General features: G+C 37.6%; 1 protein-coding gene and 2 pseudogenes across 6 annotated transcripts in view; all 3 read right to left on the reverse strand.

Moving 5' to 3' along the window:
- Positions 1-218: 218 nt before the first annotated feature.
- Positions 219-2,006, reverse strand: LOC128569186 (uncharacterized; annotated as a pseudogene). The gene has a single exon (XR_008375280.1). The product of XR_008375280.1 is annotated as an uncharacterized LOC128569186 (transcript).
- CSNK1A1 (casein kinase 1 alpha 1) overlaps positions 219-22,873 on the reverse strand; it is an 85,903-nt gene continuing 63,248 nt past the window's right edge. For 4 of the 5 annotated variants that reach the window (XM_053567320.1, XM_053567316.1, XM_053567318.1 and 1 more), the window contains 6 exons: positions 20,583-20,722; positions 18,561-18,639; positions 16,680-16,754; positions 13,574-13,680; positions 12,184-12,332; positions 219-2,690 (listed from right to left, as the gene is read on the reverse strand). In XM_053567320.1, coding sequence (XP_053423295.1) covers positions 2,683-2,690; positions 12,184-12,332; positions 13,574-13,680; positions 16,680-16,754; positions 18,561-18,639; positions 20,583-20,722 — 558 coding nt within the window. In that variant the 3' untranslated portion in view covers positions 219-2,682. Of the gene's footprint in view, positions 2,691-11,558; positions 12,333-13,573; positions 13,681-16,679; positions 16,755-18,560; positions 18,640-20,582; positions 20,723-22,873 lie in introns of those variants that run through there. The other variant, XM_053567317.1, reaches the window with a different exon arrangement.
- On the reverse strand, positions 15,662-15,809 carry LOC128569423 (uncharacterized; annotated as a pseudogene).

A 22,873-nucleotide genomic window follows, 5' to 3' on the forward strand; every position in this document is an offset into this window, starting at 1 on the left:
TTGATATTTTTATAATGGAATTCTTATAATTATTATAGTATGTTTTACTTGAGGCATTTTATCAGTATTGAAAGGACTACTAGTAAAAATAAGAAAAAAAATCTCAATGAAAGTATTTGTTGATGGAAAATCATAGTAAAAGCAAACCTCCAAATACCCATCTGTAGGCCATAAGAGCATAAGCACAACCATATGGGAGGAGATAACCAGTCTCTCCCTTCATATATATTCTTTTTTATTTCTTGTTATACCTTCCCAAAACAGAGACATTCAACAGTAGTTAGAATGGCCATCTCCCAACATTTAAAAAACTGCAACCCCCAATGGGTGAACAAAGTAAAGAGTAGTAACCTAGAGTTCAGCTGAGTAAGCCACTGTGGAGCCTTAAGTGGTGAGGTCTTCCAATTTCAGAGTGATGTGTCTTCATTTTAGTGGGAAAACATAATTTAATTTTGGTGAAATGAGATTCATCTCCCAACAGGATTAGTAACAGCATTCACTGAATTTCATTCTTCTTTTGTGAACTGTGAAGAAAATGGTAGCTAGAAGATCAATGGGATTCCAGCTCCAGCTGCAGATGGAATGAAGATATACCAGGACAAAAACACCTATATGCTGATTTACAAAGCTAACAGCAGTTTTAAATCTGCAACTTAATTACAGACCAACTACACCAAAACCTTTTCAAATGGCAAAAATACAAAAAAGTGTTACAAAAATATTTCAGAAAAAGTGCATAGTCTAAGTGCATAGTAAATAAAAGCACTGAAAAATATCTTGCTAGAGGGAGTTCAGCTTGGAAGTTATTACCGAAGCTAAACATTTTTATTTTACACAAACTATACTCAAAAATAGCTTTATGAGACTGATTTCTGGCTAAAAGTATCAAAGGGTCTATTAGTCAAGAAACAAATACCTTAACTCACTAGGGTGGATAGGAAAGAAACAAAGAGGCTGCCTACCCCCAAATATCAAACTTAGGACATTTCTTCAGTATCACGGTACTAATATATCCCTTAATGACAGAATGTGGCAATCATGGAATTAATTATTGCTGAAGTAGTTTTCAAATTAAAAGAAGGAACCAAAAACAAATTAAACCTGACACAATCTGATCAAACGTGTCAATTTACAATTTCAAGGTTATTTTACAAACTACCTACATTTACACAATAGGCTCCCGGCAGCATTTCCAGATAAACGTTCTTTTAATTTATTCTGACATGCTATAAATGAATAAATTACACTACCTAAAGAATTATTGTAAGTTTTCCTTTCCCTTGGGTCAGAGAAAAAGAAAAGAGCGTGCAAATAAGACTGAAAGGAAGCGCACGCACAAAGATAACCTAGAGAAGCAGAAGGGGGCTTAGGGAAGGTCAACATTCGCTGTACCTCACACAGTCATACTCTTCAAGAAGAGAGTCAACTGCTAATATCCATTTCACAGGTATTTTAAAGAGAAACATTTTGTATTTAAACCCTTTAATGCTTTCATTCCTATTCAAAATCAGTCCAGCTGCTAGTCAGTGGGCAGGAGTTCTAACACCAAGTTTAGGCAGTTGCAGCACTAGGTATTGTCGTGCCTGCAAGTTCAGTAAGAAAAGAAAAATGTAAGAATGCCTTTCCCCTTCAGACAAAAAAAATTACTTTCAAAATTAAAAAATTGAGGAAAAGTTATCACACTAAATCTAACTGACTTGCAAAGGAATATCATGTTACAAATGGCTGGACATAGTCTATTAAAAAACTGGGGGAGATTTTTATTTCATAGTGAGTCAGCAAGGCATTTTTGTTGTTTCAAAAAAAATCTCATTTCCTTACAGAAACAGTTTTTAGTTTTTAATGAACTTGTAAACAAAAAAAGCTCCCATTTCAAAATAAAAACAAAATCCCAGATCATAGATGTTGTACAGTGATTACATTTATCTAAGCAACATACATACATGTTCAGTTGTAAGATGTTAACTAAATTTCTGTGACACATATGTTTTTAATACCAAGAACATTATAGAGTTAATGCAGAGTCCTAAGGATAATCTAGTAGTCACTAAGTTTTTCTTAAGTCTTCACTTTAAATGCTGTTATTTCTAGCACAGGTAAGCAGGCAGTCTTTCATATGCTCAAACACTGGAATCTTTGGTTGCTACCATATCAGCTGGCTTGCAAACAAGAAGCCAACCACTTTAAGAATGTTTTAAGTGAACAACTTGCAAACCCCAGGGATGGAAAAACCCTAAGAATGCACAATTGTGAGCATTTACAAAACCATCACAACTGTGGCTGAAGACTGTTCATGCCGTTCTTCTGAAATGAGATCTCAAAGCAGTATAGTTCAAAATAAAAAGTTTTAACAAAAAATTGGCATATGCACAATTTCTCCACCAATTTGTGTGTGTCAACCATTTAGTTAACTTTTCCACTTGAAAAAATGCAATAGAAAACCGGACACCATGTTTCACTATCTCAGTTAATATTCACAATTACAGTGGCTACAACTCAGGATACAGCATCACCAACGCTGCCCAGAGTCAGTTTATACTGAAATTAAGTTCTTTACACCAAGAGTAAATGGTTGTCCACAACCACTGGCTAGTGTACATATGAACTAAAATTTCTAGATTTGGGGAGAAACAAATGCTGCTCCAGTCATCTGCTCTGCTTCTTCTGTTCCTCAATTCATGCTTAGAAACCTGGCAAAAAGATCAAAACAAAGAAAACATTAAATTCTGAGCTGCTAAGTGTTTAAAACTATACACAGAATAGGGAAATTGGCCAGAAATGGGCCAATAACTACTTTACAGCACCTCATGTTATTTTCACCTATTTGAAAATCATTAGCCCAAACTTTTAGAAGTTTCTATAATTGAAACACATTTTTCTGTTTTGGATGTTTCTAAGAAAGAGCAGTGTACAGTGAATCAAAGCCTCTCAGCATACAATTCTCAACCTAGAGCATTAGTGGTAGTTCAAATGAGCATGTTCTGTTCATATCTGTATTTTTAGTGTCTAGGACTTATTACATACTCAGATGTTTGTAAAATGAATGAACAATAGATAGCTTGGCATTAACAAGTGAAGAATAAAGTTTTAATCCTGTTGGGAGGACAAACTTTTCTGCAGATTATTTCCCATATTAAACAAACAGTAAGCTTTAATAAGTATAATAACATTTAAGGCATAATTATGAGCTACTCCACTAAACACAGACTTCAGAAATATATGATTTCTGAACTTCCACCAGCAGTATTTAAAAGAGTTAAGTTTTGCCCCTGATTTGAAAATGTAAACAAACGATGCCATTTTGGCTTTACCTCACAAGTCTTCCCATCCTGCATATGCTGCCCCTTATCCCCAATAAGTAGACAGATCCTAGGGTTTCCACATAAAAGCAAGTTGGAATAAAAGAAGCCTTTAGGGTATAGTAACTGTATGCTTTATCTATGGCTAAAGGCAAAGAGAGTAAATACGCCTATCTCTGACAAAAAATGCCATAAAAACACCTTCTCCCCTCGCCTACAGCCCCTCCTTGAGGTACCAATGCTCTTTTTGTTCACTCCCTTGCAAACCTTTATCGACCTAATTATAGCTCACTTTAACCCATGCTGAATTCTCATGTCTTTAGCACAAACCATGTTCCAATCACTCATACTGCTCCTTTTCTTTTACTTCTCAAACATATGTCGAGCTATCTCCCATGGGCTTTATGGGATTAAATAAAATACTTCTATTATTTACTTTTTATGCATTTATACCCCCATTTTTTGGGGGGGGGCTAACATCAAATATTTATACATCCATCCTTTCTTGGCAAATAATTTCTCATTTGTTAACCAGGTTTTTCATTTGAAAGCAGGAACAATCACCTTTATTCATTTATAAATAAATATATTGTACCAAGCCCCGAGGATAAAAAACGAAGTGTTTTACTTCTTTATCTCTCCACAGTGCCTAATAAACCAAAGTAGGTGCATACCAGCCCTTAGCTGACTAGATATACTTCGCCACAGGGAACACTTTGTCTTTGAAGAATATTGTTAAATGGGATTAGCAAGTTAAACAAGTCCCATAACCATTCTTAAACATGACTAAATCATTGGGGTTTGCTTATGTAATCTTATAATGATGAATAATCTGATTGTTACAATGAAAAAACTAATGGCTACATGGATGGAGCTAACATAGTCTTCTTAGTAAAGTATCTCAAGAATGGAAGTATCCAATGTACTCAGCCCTACTATGAAACTAATTTATGGCTTTCATATGAAAGCTATAACCCAGTTATAACCTAAGAATATTGGGAAGGGGGAAAGGGGGGAAGATTGGGCGGAGGGAGGGTGATTGGTGGGATTACACCTATGGTGCATCTTACAAGGGTACATGTGAAACTTACTAAATGTAGAATATAAATGTCTTAACACAATAACTAAGAAAATGCCAGGAAGGCTATGTTAACCAGTGTATGGTGCCCCATGACTGCGTTACTGTACACAGCTATGATTTAATAATAAATAAATAAAAATAAATAAAAAAAACTAATGGCTTTCGAATAGGAAACCATCACTAACAAACTCAAAAGGAAACATAAGTTACACTGTCAGTCAAACTATTAGACAACACCAGTGTCTTTCATCAGGGAAACTCTAAATAACTCTATTCATCTTTTAATATTTTCCCCCCCATCATCTTTAATCTTATATTTGAGTAATGGCTGGGTCAGTTAATGATTACAACTGTTTAGAAATTGGTTAAAGGCTAGCCTAACAATATTCCAGGTAGAACAGAGCAGTCATATCCAGATGTAACTCTTCAAATGGGCCAATGGTAGGATACTCCACCCAGGGATCAAAGTTTCTGCAGTAAATTGTCCTAAGATGCCACTGAAGTTTATTTAGGAAAAACCTCAATAGAAACATTCAGCAGGTATTCATTATTCAATCTTCAAGTACTAAAGCATTCTTTTCCGCAATGTGCATTAGGTTCTTGGTTTTAATCTTGAAGATTAAGTAGCTTCTCCTTCCTGCCTTCCAAGAGGTCAAAAACTCATCTTCACCGTAACATCCATTAATATAAGGAACAAATCCCCTTGTTCCTAAGAAAAGAAGGGGAAAAAAAGAAGTTAAAAACAGGGATGGAGGGCCTGTTAATAGTTAAGTTCCTTTTCAAATCTGAAAAAGAAAAAAACATGTTTCTTTTTATATAAGATTCTATCACTCAAAGAAGTATCACTTCCTATTTGTAAATTTAACTTTAGTTGTCTCTGATTTTATTTAATAGAACCAGAAACTAGTTATTTTGAGGCCGGGTGCAGTGGCTCACACCTAGCCACTTTGGGAGGCTGAGGCAGATGGATTGCCTGAGCTCATGGCAAAAATAGCTGGGTGCCATTGTGGACATTGCTAATCCCAGCTACTCAGGAGGCTGAGGCAAGAATATCGCTTAAGCCCAAGAGTTTGAGGTTACTGTGAGTTATGATGCCTCAGCACCCTACTGGGAGTGACAAAGTGAGACTGTCTCAAAAAACAAAAAACAAACAAAAAAAACACACAGAAGTTGGAGATTTCCAGATCAGATTGTCTGTTTTGGACAATTTAAAGGAAAGGTGGGGCTTGGCACCCATAGCTCAGTGTTTAGAGCACCGGCCACACACATAAAGGCTGGCAGGTTCGAACCTGGTCCGGGCCTCCAAAACAACTATGACAAATAAATAGCTGGGTGTTGTGGTGGGTGAGTGTAGTCCCAGCTACTGGGAGGCTGAAGCAAGAAAATTTCTTAAGCCCAAGAGTTTAAGGTTGCTGTGAGCTGTGGTGCCTCAGTACTCTACCAAGGGTGACATACTGAGACTGCTCCTCCCCCCCAAAAAGTGGGGCACAGTGGCTCATGCCTGTAACCCTAGCACTTTGAAAGGCAGAGGCAGGAGAAGCCCTTGTGCTTAGGAGTTTGAGACCAAACTGAGCAAGAGTGAGACTGCATCTCCACTAAAAACAAAAATTACAAGCTGGGTGCAGTGGCTCACGCCTGTAATCTTAGCACTCTGGGAGACCGAGGTGGGTGGATTACTTGAGCTCACGAGTTCAAGGCCAACCTGAGTAAAAGTGAAACCCTGTCTCTACTAAAAAATAGAAAAACTGAGGCAAGAAAGACTGCTTGAGTGTGAGTTAGAGGTTGCTGTGAGCTATGATGCCCCAGCACTCTACTCAGGGTGACAGCTTGAGACTCTGTCTCAAAATACAAAACAAAAAAGTATGACAAAAATAAACAGGGTGTTGTGTAATCCCAGCTACTTGGGAGGCTGAGGCAGGAGGATCATTAAGCCCAGGAGTTTGAGGTTGCTTTGAGCTGACACCATTGCACTGTACCCAGGGTGACAAGAATGAGACTTTATCTAAAAAAAAAAAAAAAAAAAAAAAGGGGGTGGGGGGACGGGGTAGCACCTGGGGCTCAGAGGGTAGGGCGCCGTCCCCATATACCGAAGGTGGCGGGTGCCTTTAGTCCCAGCTACTCAGGAGGCTGAGGCAAGAGAATCACCTAAGCCCACGAGTTGGTAGTTGCTGTGAGCCATGGCGCCACAGCACTCTACCGAGGGGGATAGAGTGAGACAGAGTCTCACTTTACCTCTATCTCGAGGGGTTAAAAAAAAGAAAAGAAAAAATAGAACTACAATCACTTTTCCACAATTATTCAAAATGTGCCAGTTGTTAAAATGTATTAAATTGAGAAATATAAAGAAGTATTGTATTTTTATCACTAAAAATTAGATAAATGACAATTTAAATACAGCAGGCAGGTATTATCCATAAACTGGATTGAAAAAGACAATCTGAATTCTTTTGTTTTCCCTATTACAAAATCCATTCTATTACAGATGTTAGAGGTTAATGAATTATAAAATACCTGTTATGACTGATTCCTTCTCCAGCTGGTAGATGGCTTGGTTTAAACAATATTGAGTCACAGCAACACTGTTTTCTTGTAGGTCTTCTGATAGTTTCATCATCCAGACAATCTGACAAATTGCAACGTTTGGTAGGTCCATCAAGCCTGGGAGATGTGGGCTCCAGATGAGCACAAACCAACTCTTGCACTTTTATCTGCATTTCTTGTTGGTTTTTTTCATTCTTTTCAATACAGCTGCACTGTCCACAGTGAAAAAAGCTGACAAAATTCTACATCTCAGCAAGCAGATTTAGTTCTCTGGTATTCTTTTTTTTTTTTGCAGTTTTTGGCCAGGGCTGGGTTTGAACCCACCACCTCCAGCATATAGGGCTGGGCGCCCTACTCCTCTGAGCCACAGGCGCCGCCCTCTCTGGTACTTCTTCGGATAGAGTTGAGTATATTTGGAGTAGATGAGTCTCTCCAGATATTTCAAATTCTCCCCTGTGATTTGAGTTATGTTGCTGAGTGACCAACAAATTCCTAGCTCCAGCTGGTGAAGTCAGAAAAGTTAAGCTAGACATAAGTGAAGCCCAGTAAATACTGGAAGGTAATTCAAGGAAGACCATGAATACGGCAGGTTAATATGATGGAAAACCCTTCTAATCTCCTTTGAATCCTAACAATTGGACATCTTTGCATATTGACATGATAAAACGTTGCTTAGCATTGTGGCTGGGGCAGTGAGTAAAGGGTTTAAGTAAGATGATATAAATTGAGCATAGAACTAGGTGAGGGCCCACCTTTGGCTTAACTACCTTCTGTATTTCTCTCCCACCGCAGCCCTAACTTTAAAGAAATGGAGAACTTAACTGAATTTTCAATGTCCTAAAATTACTTCCTTTTCTTTTACTACTTTTTAAGTATCTTTTTTTTTATTAGAGATGGCAACTCGCAATGTTGCCCAGGCTGGAGTGCGGTGGCTATTCACAGGCGCAACCCCACTACTGATTAGCATGGGAGTTTTGACCTGCTCCATTTCCAACCTGGGCCAGTTCACTCCTCCTTAGGCAACCTGTTGGCCCCCTCACCCCCAGTCCTGGGAGGTCACCATACTGATGCTGAACTTAGTGTGGAAAGCCGATTGGCATAGCACACTACAGCCCAGAACTCCTGGACTAAAGCAATCTTCCTTTCTCAGCTTTCCGAGTAGCTGGGACTACAGGTGCATGCCAACATGTCTGGCAACTTTTTAAGTATCTTGAAAAATACTTTAAAAAAAATCACATATAGTTGAAGAAAAGGGAGTAATATGGATGTGGCAATAATATGTCAGGTGTTAATTTCACATATTCTTTCGTTGAATATGAATACATACAATTATAATGCTGTTGCACTTCAGCACTGAAAAACTAGTAAAATCATAGTGAGTGTCAAGAGAAAACCCTGGTTTCTCAGTCTTTTGATGGGCTTTGGAATGGAGTATTTGAAAAGATCTAAAGAAAAGCAATCAAGACAGAAGTCTGCCATAATAGAATCACATTAACTGAATAAGCCAGACTTCAAGGAATCTTCAGACATTTATCTAGTGAATAGCTAAAACAACTTGTAATTTTCATAAAGAAACATTAGGTATAGATTTTTTTTTTTTTTGTAGAGACAGAGTCTCACTTTATGACCCTTGGTAGAGTGCCGTGGCCTCACACAGCTCACAGCAACCTCCAACTCCTGGGCTTTAGCGATTCTCTTGCCTCAGCCTCCCAAGTAGCTGGGACTACAGGCGCCCGCCACAATGCCCGGCTATTTTTTGGTTGCAGTTTGGCCGGGGCCGGGTCTGAACCTGCCACCCTCGGTATATGGGGCCGGCGCCTTACTAACTGAGCCACAGGCACCACCCTAGGTATAGATTTTTAAAAAGACATCAAAATACATGGTGAATGGCACTATTTGTGGGATTTTTCCTTTAAGTGACTATTATTTTCAATGGAGATCTACTTGAAGATTTATGAAACTTAATTTACTGATCTAAAAAAATATAACTTTGTGAAGAACAAATGATAAAATATGCTAAAAGCACTTTCTAAAACAAAAAAAAAAATTTTTTTTTTTTGAGACAGAGTCTCACTTTGTTGCTATGGGTAGAGGGTGGTGGCATCACAGCTCACAGCAACCTCAAACTCTTAGGCTTAAGCAATCCTTTTGTCTCAGCCTCCCAAGTAGCTGGGGGGTACTTTCCACAATACTCAGCTATTTTTAGAGACAAGGTCTCACCCTGACTCAGGCTGGTCTCGAACCCATGAGCTCAGGCACTCTACCCACCTCGGCCTCCCTAAGTGCTAGAATTAGGGGCTTGAGCCACCGCACCCAGCCATTTTCTAAAATTTTTAACTATAAAATGTAACATGGTATTTTTACCATTATTCAAGGGATTTCCTGGGATCAATGAATCACCAAGCTGCCTGAACTCTGCCTTAAATAACAATCCACTATAGTCTAAGTGCAGTGGCTCACACTTGTAATCCTAAACTCTTTGGAAGGCTGAGAAGGGAAGATCCCTTGAGCTCAGGAGTTTGAGACCAGCCTAAGAGTGAGATCCCCATCTCTACTAAAAATAGAAAAATGATTTGGGTATTGTGGCGAGTGCGTGTAGTCACAGCTACTAAGGAAGGAAGATTGCTTGAGCCCAGGAGTCTGAGGGTTGCTGTGAGATAGGCTGACGCCATGGCACTCCAGTCTCAGAGTGCGACAGTCATTAAAAAAAAAAAAAAAAAAAAGTAGACCCCAAGATACTATGCTTTTCAATACCCTTACTACTCAGAGATTGGAATCAGAAATAACCCAGAGCAGTTTTCAAACTCCAGACTTCCTAAAATTTCCCACTTAAGGGATGACCCAGATACTAGGCTGAGGATAGAGGTTAGGGAAATGGGCTCCTCATGCTTAATTCATGCTACCCTCATACCTAGCCATATTTTCATGGTTTTTATAGAGGGTTTTGTGCACTAAGTTCTGTACTGAAAATGATACAGATGTTTTCAAGAAATCAAAGAGCAAAGAGGATTCCGTTGTATTCTGTGGAAGTGGCACATTTCAGTAGCAAGTGGTATTTTGCTTGGAATCAAAATACGTCACCTGGAAATGCATCTTTGAAAGTAGCCAGGCAATAATATGTAATATATTTTATGAAAAGCCTGATTTTTCAGAATTTTACAAGTTTTAAAAATTTTACATTTTATATTTATGAAATACTGTAGAACCTCCATAGTTGACTACCTTCCTACAGTGATCACCATCTCAAGTTGACCTAATTTTCATAGACCAGACATGCGCCACATGTACATATCAGTATAGTAGGCCTAGTTCTGTATGTTGACCAGTTTGTTATAGTCCTGTGGGTGGTCAACTTACTGTAATTTATATGACCAATGTCTAAGATGCTGTGAAATTTTTAGTTGCTCTTATGAAAAATAGCTACAATACAAAATAAGGATTAAACTTAAGTTTAGTTACAACTTTTTTTAAAGGAAACATACTAACTCAGTGGATCCAACTTCTCATCTTTAAAACCTAGGTAAAGTAGGATAAAAATTCTGCTTATTTATTGAGTAAGAGATAAACAGTAAACAATGGAATTAGTTCAAAAAAAGGTGATTCTTTCTGAAGGCTGCTGAATGCCTGAAGTGCTATGTTCTAGGTCAGATGAGATGTCAATCTAATTTTAGTTGCAGAAACTCCAACTAGTGATGATCCTATTATTCCAGCTAGCTATAGGCAAAAAACTGGTTTCATTTGTGAGAAAACAATATAAGTGTCAAGTGTAACAAGTCCCAATATAAGTGTCAAGTGTAACAAGTCCTCACTTTAGAGATTGTACCTGGTCTCATGTACATAGCAGGACCATTTCTCAGTGACGTTACATATCTATCATACCTCATTATGAACTTCTTGGCACAATGATTAGTCATACAATGATTACAACACTAAAAAGGGGGCAGTTAAGTTCCAAATGAGACACACAAGTAGAGCACTAGTGTTTGCTATCCTGAGCTTGAGTTTCATTAGTTGAGAACACCCACTACATTAAACCTTTGAATCCTCCCCAAATACAGAAAAACATGGAAGGGAAGCATCTCAACTTCATTCCTAGCAGATGAGCTGCTGGGATGAGGAAGACATCAGTTACTATCCTATTATTTTTAAATTATAATTTTGTTTAAATACAACACTAAAACTATGAAACAAAGACTAACTTGTAAAGGCCAAGTTCAGACTAGAGCAGTCATTCAGAAACCAATTAGAAACCAAACCTTACCTGCCCACTACTTCCAGAAGGTAGGCAGGTGTAAGAAGGTAGGCCCCAGAAAGGGGAAAAGAAAAACAAACAACATGAAAGTAGGAGTTGAACTTTAGGGCAACTGTGGTAAGAAATGAAGCTTGCCGTAACAGCTCTACTCCTCACAGCAATAAGAGTGCTAGAGAATAGCAGAAAGGAAACAGAGCATGTTCAATGGCATTTGCCTCAGTTATCTTCAATTTGCAAAGCCTAACGGCAGATTCAACTCTACATCAAATACCTAGACCCTGAGGTTTGTAACATTTTCAAAAACAAAAACAAAATCATTACAAAATTAAGACCATATGTTGTTAAATTCCAAGTATGAGAAATTTATTTTTGTTTCTAGGAAAGCTGTGCCAAGCTTTGCAGTTATTTGAATATTTAAGAGAATAAATGAGATGCTTTGCAACTGAGAAGACAGACACTTTGAGGGTAATGCCAGACTCACCTCTTGAGATTAAATCTTGTTCACAATTTTCCATTTTAAATACTAAAGCATTAACATGCAAAAAATACTTAACACTGTTAGTCTGAAAGTAAAAAACCATGGCTAACCAGATTCATTATTAAAAATCAACAAGTGAAAAAAAAAAATCAACAAGTGTTAGGTCTAGGATTTTGGATTGATTATGTTACATTATATTCTCAACACCAAGTATTTATTTTGGAAAAGGGTTAATGAATGAGTAAAAAAGATGCAGTTGTTAAAAATGACCCAAAATCCCAAGAGAAATGATATAGTATATACACATATATGTATATACAAATACATATATATGAACAAGGACATTTGGGTTTAAAGTTAGTAGTCAAATTTTCCAAGGACGTCTTTTTGTTTTTTTAAGAAAAAACACACAGCCAAATTTTTATGTATTTTAAAACCACTTCCTTGATCTAACACTGTTAGAAATAAATGAATTACCCAATTTCGTATTCAATTTTTTCCCTGTAACGTCACTTGGTTCTTGGCTACTAACCTTTCATGTTACTCTTGGTTTTGTCAGTTTGCTTGCCTGTGGGGGTTTGGGCCTGCTGACCCTGCCCACTGGAAGAGGCTGCCTGCTGTGCTGCTTTCTGCTTTAACATTGTCCAATCAAATGTGTAATCATATTGGTGGTTCAGGGTCCTAGAAGATATAAAATTATATATTAATCCTTTAATAATACCGCCTAGTTAAGAAACCTACTAAGTTACCATGAATATTTTCTCTTTAAGCACAGTAGCTTCTAAAAAAATAGATAATTTTTTAACAGTGTCTGGTAAAATAGCTCTACCTTATCAATGAGGGAAAATGATGTAACCACTCTAGTATATTGTATTGGGTAAAAATAAGTGTTCCTATTTAAAATAAAATAAAAACTACCTATAAACTTCCTTAAAAGGGGCAGGTTGAACAGCAGTGAAAGCCTGTATGAAAAAGTAAAGCATTAAGCCAGTTGTCAATTACCTCGGGTGATATTCACAACAGAAGATTCTTCCTAGAAACCTCTACCTAGAAGTAGGTATAGAACTAGATGCTTGTGAGAGGAATGTCTGCTGATGCCTAGGAAAGACTTGGGGTTAAGGGATTACCTCAATTCTCATCCTCTTCCAACTGAGAATTTGAGTCATGTAAGCTGTATGTTCCTCCTTGTTTAAGACTAACTCTGGATTGTACCTAAGGAACTCTACAGTTTAGGACTGCTTCCAAACTGTAAGATGCCAAGATTAAGTGATATCTTAATTGCTTTCTTATTAGTACTGAACATAGTTGGGTACTAAAGTTCGGAACATTCCAAGGGGTGCCAACAACCACTTTTATCAAACATAAATTACAATTATTTTAGAAAAGCTAAATTCTGCTTTGACTTTGATTCAACTGTTCTCTCCACTTCAAACTAAAATCATCTCAAGTGTATTTGCACCACAAATACAAAAATGCCCAATTAGACGCCCCCTCCAACCCCTGCGGCAAACCAGCTTCTTGTAACTTTTATACTGGTTAGATCCACATTCCTTTTTTTTTGAGACAGAGCCTCAAGCTGGCGCCCTGGGTAGAGTTCTGTGGCATCACAGCTCACAGCAAACTCCAACTCCTGGGCTCGAGCAATTCTACTGCCTCCACCTACCAAGCAGCTGGGACTACAGGCGCCCACCACAACGCCTGGCTATTTTTTGGTTGCAGCCATCATTGTTGTTTGGCAGGTCCAAGCTGGATTCGAACCGCCAGCTCAGGTGTATGTGGCTGGTGCCTTAGCCGCTTGAGCCCCAAGGGCCGAGCCGATCCACATTACTTTTGTTTACCACTTATCAGAATAAATGTTAGATGAATTTAGCTAGGTTCCCTCACGGGAGTTTAGAGTCTTAAACATACTTTAAAAAACTGACCTGAAAAGAATGCGGAATAGCTGCCTCAGATACATGTAATCTGGGGCTTCTTCAAAGCGCAGCCCACGACAATAGTTTAAGTACATGGCAAATTCTGCAGGAAACCCCTATAAATCCAAGGATTAAAACAAAGTAAAAAACTTTTAAGATAGGAAAATAAATGTATTTAAGTACAAGCAAAGGGTATTTTACCACTTTGTAGGAAAACAACTAAAATAATGACTTGGCTTCCTTATAAATTTAAAATTTCATCATCCTACCCACTCTCTATGTACAATAGCTTTTTATATTGTTAGATACAATACATACTAAGTTCTTAAATAATTTAGATAATGTACTTGTTAATTATGTTATTTTATCAAAATTTAATAATCCAATGACAATAATGAACAAATGGGAAAATGGAGACCAAATAATTTGTCAGAACATGACAATGAATATGCACTTTCCCTCAAACTTCGCAAATTTATTACTTTTTTTTACATTAAGAAAAAAAATAGAATAGCCAAAAGTGAAAGCTAGCTACAAAGCAACCCTTGTTAACACTTGTGATATGTATCAATGAATAATTAGGTTTTTCTTTTCTTTTTTGTGTAACTGTTCTGATATTGCATACATAATTTATTCTGCTCTTTTCCATTAACATATTGCAAGCATTCTTTTATTTCCCACCTCTTTATAAACATCTGAATGGCTGCATAATATTCTGAGTTAATACATCCTAATTACCTTGTTCCCTATAATTGAACATTTAGGTGGATTCTAATTTTTCTCTATTATTAATAATACTGCTAAGAACATCTGTAGGCACAATTTTTTTCCACATTTAGTTTCTTAGGAACAATGCTCAAAGACGTATAAACATTTTTAGAGCTCTTAACATTAGTCACCAAAAGGATTTTGCCAGAAGCAATGAAGAAATACCAAGAATTAAAACATGGTATAAGCTCCTACATCACTTCTACTGTGGTAAATCCAAGTGTGGAAAGAGGTAAATTAAAATAGGTAGTCTCTTCCCACAACCTTACAATTTTGCAAAATTTCTAACATTCTGAAGTCACAACAGGACAAGATAAAAATACTTACAATATTTTTTTCTGATTGCACTGATGTAAATAGATTTAATATTTACAAATAGTTATGCTTATTTCATTTGTCAGGTGACCAACAAACTGAGATAGATATGTTACACTTTTTTTTTTGCAGTTTTTGGTCAGGGCTGGGCTTGAACCCGCCATCTCTGGCATATGGGGTGGTGCCCTACTCCTTGGAGCCACAGGTGCCACCCCACGTTACACATTTTTTAAAAAGCTTTTAACAGGACTTGCAAATCTGTGGATGAGGAGACGCATGAAGATTACCTCCACTTACCCTTCTCCCACAAAGCACTATTTTAACTCTCACTAATCCATTCCATCACTCAAGTATTTAATTGTGTACTATTTTCCTTCTTTCTTTCTTTCTTTTTTTTTTTTTTTTGAGACAGAGCCTCAAGCTGTCGCCCTGGGTAGAGTGCTGTGTCATCACAGCTCACAGCAACCTCCAACTCCTGGGCTCAAGCAATTCTTCTGCCTCTGCCTCCCAAGTAGCTAGGACTTCAGGCGCCCACCACAACGCCTGGCTATTTTTTGGTTGCAGCCATCATAGCTGTTTGGCGGGAACGGGCTGGATTCAAACCCCCCAGCTCAAGTGTATGTGGCTGGTGCCTTAGCAGCTTGAGCCACAGGCGCTTAGCCACTATTTTCTTTTTAAATAGTTATTATTTTGTTTTTTTTTAAGAGACAAGAGTCTTACTTTATCACCCTCAGTACAGTGCTGTGGCGTCACAGATCACAGCAACCTCCAGCTTCTGGGCCCAGGTGATTCTCCTGCCTTAGCCTCCAGTGCCACAACGCCAGCCATTTTTGTTGCAGTCTGGCCGGGGCCAGGTGTGAACACACCACCCTTGGTATATGGGGCCGGTGCCCTACTCACTGAGTCACAGGCGCCACCCAAATTGTATACTATTTTCTAATGAATTTCAGGTATATGATTCATTCTTATCTCAAATTAGACCATATGGCCTTCTTTCTTTCTTTTTTTTTTTTCCTCTGTGCAACCCACTTCAGTGCCAGCAGCCTATGGACACAGAGGCCAGGCAATGGTTCAGGGCCACAGTTTGCTCTGGCATTGGGCACTATGAGCATATGGCCTTCTTTCTATGGAAGAGATCATGGTTACTCATCTTGACAAATGCCTCTCCATTCTAAACTCACTTGCCTTTCTATAAAGTTCGAAATTCCAAAGAAATGAGTCTGATTCCAACTGTCTTCTGTATTTATTCTGTGTATTGCTGGACAACTCTGGACAACTATGTTGCTCTAGGTAGAGTGCTGTGGCATCCCAGCTCACAGCAACCTCCAACTCTTGGGCTGTTTTGGATTGCTCCAATCTGTCCACCTATTTCTCTATTCTTTGATGTATCAATGCTGATATCCCTTCTTTTATGGCACCAATTTGGGGATATTATTAATTTATTTGTTAATTTCATTTTTCTCATCAAGTAATGTAGTTCTGCTAGAAATGATTACCTGTCCTGCAATTTTTAATTTTCTTCCAATCTTTATTTATTTTTTTTGTAGAGACAGAGTCTTATTTTACCGCCCTTGGTAGAGTGCCATGGTGTCTCAGCTCACAGCAACCTCCAACTCCAGGGCTTAGGCAACTCTCTTGCCTCAGCCTCCTGAGCGGCTGGGACTACAGGCACCCGCCACAATGCCTGGCTGTTTTTTTGTTGCAGTTTGGCTGGGGCCAGGCCTGAACCTGACACCCTCAGTATATAGGGCTGGCGCCCCACCCACTGAGCCACAGGCACTGCCCAATATTCTTCCAATCTTTAAAAGAGAGCCCGAACAAACCAGAAACATAAAACATTTAACTTAAAATGAGTCATATGCTCAAGCCTTTGTTAAAGTAAAAATATTTAGAATAATCAAAATGTAAATATAAAATGGTAGGTAAGTTATCTACGAGGATGTTTAAGCTCCAGGGCTAGCGAGTAAAATGCATCTTTTTGTTCTGGGATGATCATTTATATTTTTCAGTAATAATTCGTCATGAAACGTACCTTACATAAAACTTCAACAGGAGTGGACATCTTTTTTTCACTAATCTTTTCATATTTTTGCTTCTTTGTTGCAGCCTATAGAATCAAATCATAAAGATATACTCAACACTACTTAGTAGAACCTAAGTTTAACACGTCATACATGTAAGCAAAGACACATACTTGAGGTTCAAGAGAAATTTTATTCATTTATTTATTTTGAGACAGAGCCTCACTATGTCGCCCTTGGTAGAGTGGGCTTATGCGATTCTCTTGCCTCAGTTTTCCAAGTAGCTGGGACTAAGGTGCCTGCCACAACGCCTGGCTATTTTTTGGTTGTAGTTGTCATTGTCTGGCAGGCCTGTGCTGGGTGTGAACCTGCCAGCTCCGGTATATGTGACTAGGGCCCTAGCCACTGAGTTACAGGCACCGAGCCTTAAGAGAAATTTTAACCTAGAATTAAAAAGAAATGAAAATACATCGACAGTTCCCTCCCTCCCCCGAACTGTTAAGTAACTTGATGTTATCTACTTCAAGAACATAATTTTACTATTAGGAAAGGGTGAGTCAAATAACATCAATAGGATATGAGATTTAAGTAAAAATAGGTGGTGTCAAATTTGGAAAGGATTTTCTAACTTTCTTTTTTGTTGTTTTTAAAGCAGAGGTCTCATCATGTTGCCTGAGGGGAGTGCAGTGGCTATTCACAGGCATAATCATAGCTCACAGAGGCCTCAAACTCCTAGCCTCGATAGATCCTCCGAGTTTAGCTTCCCAAGCATCTGGGACTACAGAAGTACGTCACCACACCCAGCTGAAGAACGTTTTTATAATCTATGATCAGCATAAGGGCAAAGGTAAAAGCCAATCAATACAAAAATGTGTTCATTATTTAATGACATTAATAACTGAAGTTAAACGCATAAATAACAATAGTTTTCCAATGTAAAAATACTCATATTGGATAAAGCTAACACAAGAACTGAGCACTGTGCCTAGCACACAACCCCTCAATAAATATAGATACTTTTTCTAACCAACAAAGTGTCAAACAGACATTAAATTTTAAGACAGTGATTTATCATTACATATAAAAGTAATGTGCAACTCTCGGTTAATAGAAACAAAATGTTTAGATAGGTAATTGCATAAATAATATAATTGGTACTGCTGGATAAATAGGTTTTACTGTACATTTAAACATACACTTTCATCATAATAGCAACAGATGTCCTTTTCCATCTAGATCAGCGGTTCTCACTAACTGTATTAAAGGGCCATGGCATTAGGAAGGTTGAGAACCACTGATCTAGATAAAGCTAGTGGTTACCAATAGGTACCAGCTTACTGTCTTCCAAGGAAACTTGTTCTTCAGCTGTGATAGTAGGCTTCTACTAACCAAGTTCTTATTGAAATGATTAGGTTTTATTTTCCCCAAATAAAAGGCAAAAGTAAATTAAAGTTAGCGCAGTCTTAGGAACATCTCAGAATTGGAAGGAATCTTAAATTTTATCTTCATATATGTATACACACACACATATTTTTTCAGAGACACAGTTTCACTGTGTTACCCCAGGCTACAGCGCCATGACTTCAGCCTAGTCACAGCAACTTCAAACTCCTAAGTTCAAGTGATCCTCCTGCCTCAGCCTCCCAAGTAATTGGGACTACAGGTGCCTGCCACAAGACCTGGCTAATTTTTCTACTTTCAGTAGATATGGAGCCTTGCTCTTACTTAGGCTGCTCTTGAATTCCTGAGCTCAAGCAATCCTCAGGTCTCAGCCTCCCAGAGTGCAATGATTACCTGTGTGAGCCATTGTGCTGGGCCCCTATATGCATTTTTATTCTTTAAGGAAAAAAAAAAAAACAACACTCAAAACTGGTATCATAAGTATAATTTACCTTTAGTCCTTGCCATGGCAGGCTGGTTCTATTAAAATACATCAAAACATATCCTAATGATTCCATGTCATCTCGGCGACTAGAAAAGAAAACATAATTTTATGAAGTTGGCTATTATGGAAAACATGAAAGAAAGCCAAATACAGTGAAGAAATCCTCCCAAACAAAGAGAAAGAGCTATTTGGTACCCTATGCAAGAAAGCATTTAAGGTATTTAAAAAGCTGACTTGTTACCTTTAACCAAACTTTTTGCAAACTCCAAAATTAGCTAAACCAACCATTTTATAGTTTTTGTTTTTTTGAGACAGAGTCTCACTATGTCACCCTCAGTAGAGTGTCGTGGCATCACAGCTCACAGCAACCTCAAACTCTCCGGCTTAAGTAATTATCTTGCTCCCAAGTTGCTGGGAATATAGCTGCACTTGTTAATGTTGTTTAGCTGGCTTGGGGCTGGGTTCGAACAGCCAGCCTCGGTGCATGTGGCCGGTGCTGTAACCACTGTGCTATAGGCAACCAAGCCTATAATTTAGTTTTTAAAAAATAAAAAAGGATTTAACTAATCTCTCTAAATGAGGTTAATGAAGACTGAAGAATCAAGCAAACAGGATAATTCTAAGTTTTGCAGAAGCTCATTAAAATTTTAGAATAACTTTGGAAATGCTGAAATAAGTTAATATTTTATAGCTAATCTACATCTATATGAATATGTACGTATATATGTATGTATACATACATACAAATGTACACATATTTAAGGACAGGCAATACTTTAGCATACAATAAAAAAAATTATATCATAGCTTAAACCAAAGTATTCAAATATTCATGAATGTTTCCTAAGCTTGCAATTTTTCCCAAGAGAAACCAGAAATGATGGCTCATGAAACTGAAGCAAGATTGCTCAAGTCCAGAAATTTAGGGCTGCAGTGTTATGTGAGACCTCGCTGCTTTAAAAAAAAAAAAAAGAAACAGAAAAAGGAAGTAGTTCTTTTCATGATTTCCTAACCTGGAGGCAATCTTGTTACTTTTATGCTTGTTTTAAGGTATAGGGAACTTGAAATTATATGCAGAACTCATGTAATGAAACAGTGAAGAGAGACTATACTTCTTTTTGGAGGGGGGGGGGAGAGACAGAGTCTCACTCTGTCGGCCCTAGCATGTCATGGTGTCATTATAGCTCACAACAACCTCAAACTCTTGGGCTCAAGCAATCCTCTTGCCTCAGCCTCCCAAGTAGTTGGGACTATAGGCGCCTGCCACAATGCCCAGCTACTTTTTCTATTTTTAGTAGAGATGGAGTCTTGATCTTGCTCAGGTTGATCTGGAACTCCTGAGCTCAGGTGATTTACCTGCCTCAACCTCCCAGAGTGCTAGGATTAGAGGCCTGAGCCACTGTGCTTCAAGTGTGTGTGTGTGTGTGTGTGTGTGTGTGTGTGTGTTTAAACACTTTTAAACTAAATCTCACACATTTATGTATTTAAGTGAAAGAGTAGAACAGGGAAGGGTCTCCCAGCCCCTTTTTGGTTTATTAGGGCTCACTTAACACTCCCCTTGTAAAAGTAAACAATATATTTCTTCCCAAAATTCAACTTATAATATACATATATAAAAAGCACAAGATCAGTATTTAAAAAATAGGTACTATCCTGAGCTGCAAAAAGAAACATCAACATTATATTTTATGCTTCTAATTTTCTGTCATGTAATATTTTCTCCCCAAGAAACAATCTTAAAAAAAAAAAAAAAATCGTCTCTTGGCGCCTGTGGCTCAACGGAGTAAGGTGCCAGCCCCATATGCTGGAGGTGGCGGGTTCAAACCCAGCTCCAGCCAAAACTGCAAAAAAAAAAAAAAAAAAAAAGTCTCATTTAATTGGCTTCTCTATATTGGCTGAAGCAGCAGATACAATTAATAGGCAGCTTTCAAATCTTCAATCCTTGGAAATTGGAAGCAACTAATCCAAATACTTCAAAAACCTGCTAATGGTTTCTACTATGGATAGTACCTTCAATTTTCAAACTCACCTCTGCTCAATACCAAGATGTGCATTGATGCTAGCATATCGAGCGGTGCCAGTGAGGTTTTTATCTTCTCTGTATGGTATGTGTTGTCTTGTCCTGTTGTCTCTGTACTTTTTGGCCAAACCAAAATCAATAAGGAATAACTTTGAAAGAGAAATAAAAGAGACATTAGGTTCCCAATCTTATTCATTAAATGACATGTTTTGTATACTCGCATATATCAAAGTATTGTAAAGTAGAACAGATACCCACACACTAAATACACCCGTAAGCTTTTTTTTAAAACTAGTCTTCATGAATAGATCAAGTTGAAAAAATATAGTTAAGGCTAGTAGTTTATCCTTGTCATTTGCAAACTTCATAGGTCCAGATTACAATACACTCAGAAGACTGTCTTTATAAAATAAGTGGAGATATGTACACACGCCTGACAGCAGAGTTGGCAAGTGTGCTGTTTGCCACAATTACACCTGACAGCCTGTTGTTATTGATAAACAAGCATGAAGTTTCAAAATCTAGACATAAGGTATCTAGAACTCTTCCCTCCTACAAAGGCCATTTTTTAGTATGCCAACAAATGCTTGTTATCTGAAACTGATAATCTGAAAGTTTGATATTGCCAATGAAACCAAACCTTTTCATTAATAAAAAACACTGCTTATCACTGACATTATGCATGTGATCAGTTTAAAATTCTGAAAATGGGGCGGCGCCTGTGGCTCAGTCGGTAAGGCACCGGCCCCATATACCAAGGGTGGTGGGTTCAAACCCGGCCCCGGCCAAACTGCAACCAAAAGATAGCCGGGCGTTGTGGCAGGCGCCTGTGGTCCCAGCTACTCGGGAGGCTGAGGCAAGAGAATCGCTTGGGCCCAGGAGTTGGAGGTTGCTGTGAGCTGTGTGAGGCCACGGCACTCTACCGAGGGCCATAAAGTGAGACTCTGTCTCTACAAAAAAAAATAAAATAAAATAAAATTCTGAAAATGTAATAAGTTGACTAAAAAATCTTTTAAAAAAGGCAATTAAGGTTTAAATTAAAGTGATCTACAACAGTTGAGATGAGACAGATGAGTACAAACTATCTCATCTACATGGTACCAAAAGATTAAGGCACCCATTTAAAATGTAGTTAATTTTTCTAAGTAATTCAAGTTTATGCTATAGAATTTAAAACTTTAAAAGAAAAAAACCTATTTTTATAAGAAAACACAAGATATATTCATATTTATCTTCCTTTTAAAAGTAAAATAATCTTTACTAAAAAAAAATTTTAGCCTTTTATCATAAAATTCCTTGTTATACCAAGCTATAATAAAGTTTTATCTACAAAGATTATTGAGCTGGGCCTTTATAGTAGATAGCCGTAGACCATTGTTCTTCTCTAGTTATACCTAAATTTTGTAGCTCTTTCCATTAGCCTATCAAGTTCATTCTGCCAATTTATAATCTGTGATTTGCTGGGAAATTCTAATCACATAATCTATGGGGTTTGTATTAACATATAAAGTAATTTACTGATTTAAGTTAAAAAGATCTGACCAAGTACCTCTCTTAGGAAGACGAATAACATCTATTTCAGCCAGACACTGTAATCTATTCTGAATTATTCTTTGGATGGTAAAGACACTGGCATTTGTATTTCTGTCACTATTGTCAATAATGAGATACTTATTTTTACTTGATCTACTACAAAAGAATAAAGATTAAATTATTACAAGGGAGTGTGTGTTGCATGAATGTGTAAATGTAACTTGATAATGAAAACTCTCTAAAGTAGTAAGATTAAACCTCTTTCCCAACCAATGAGGTAATTTTAAGAAAGTTAGTATTATAAAATACTAAAAGAAATAAAGCTCACACTATGTCTTGGTAAGAAAAACCAGCTCAGCACACAAATATTAAAATGAGCAAATTATATTTCTGTTAAGCCAAACAAAAACTATGATTAAGGTCTATAGATTCATACAGAAAAGAAAACAAGGAAAAAATAAATGCAAAGGACACGCAACTACATGTTATTTTAAAATAACTATATTCCTAAGAAATATGTGGATTTTGACTCAATGATTAGTACAGAGAATTTCCTCCAGTGGATGTTTTTTGGGATTGCTTCCTTTAGAACTTCAAAATGAAAGTGAAAAAGGGAAGAGCTCTGACATGAGTATGTCTAATAATTTCATTCATGTCTAAATCTGTATTCAATAGCTCCATTTCTAACTCAATAACCAGATACTCTCCCACAAGGAAAAGACTGCTTTGAAGAAATTCAGTGTTTATTTGCGAGTTCTTTCCTTCCA

Source organism: Nycticebus coucang, chromosome 17 (genome assembly GCF_027406575.1).
Source record: "Nycticebus coucang isolate mNycCou1 chromosome 17, mNycCou1.pri, whole genome shotgun sequence".
Lineage (NCBI taxonomy): Eukaryota > Metazoa > Chordata > Mammalia > Primates > Lorisidae > Nycticebus > Nycticebus coucang.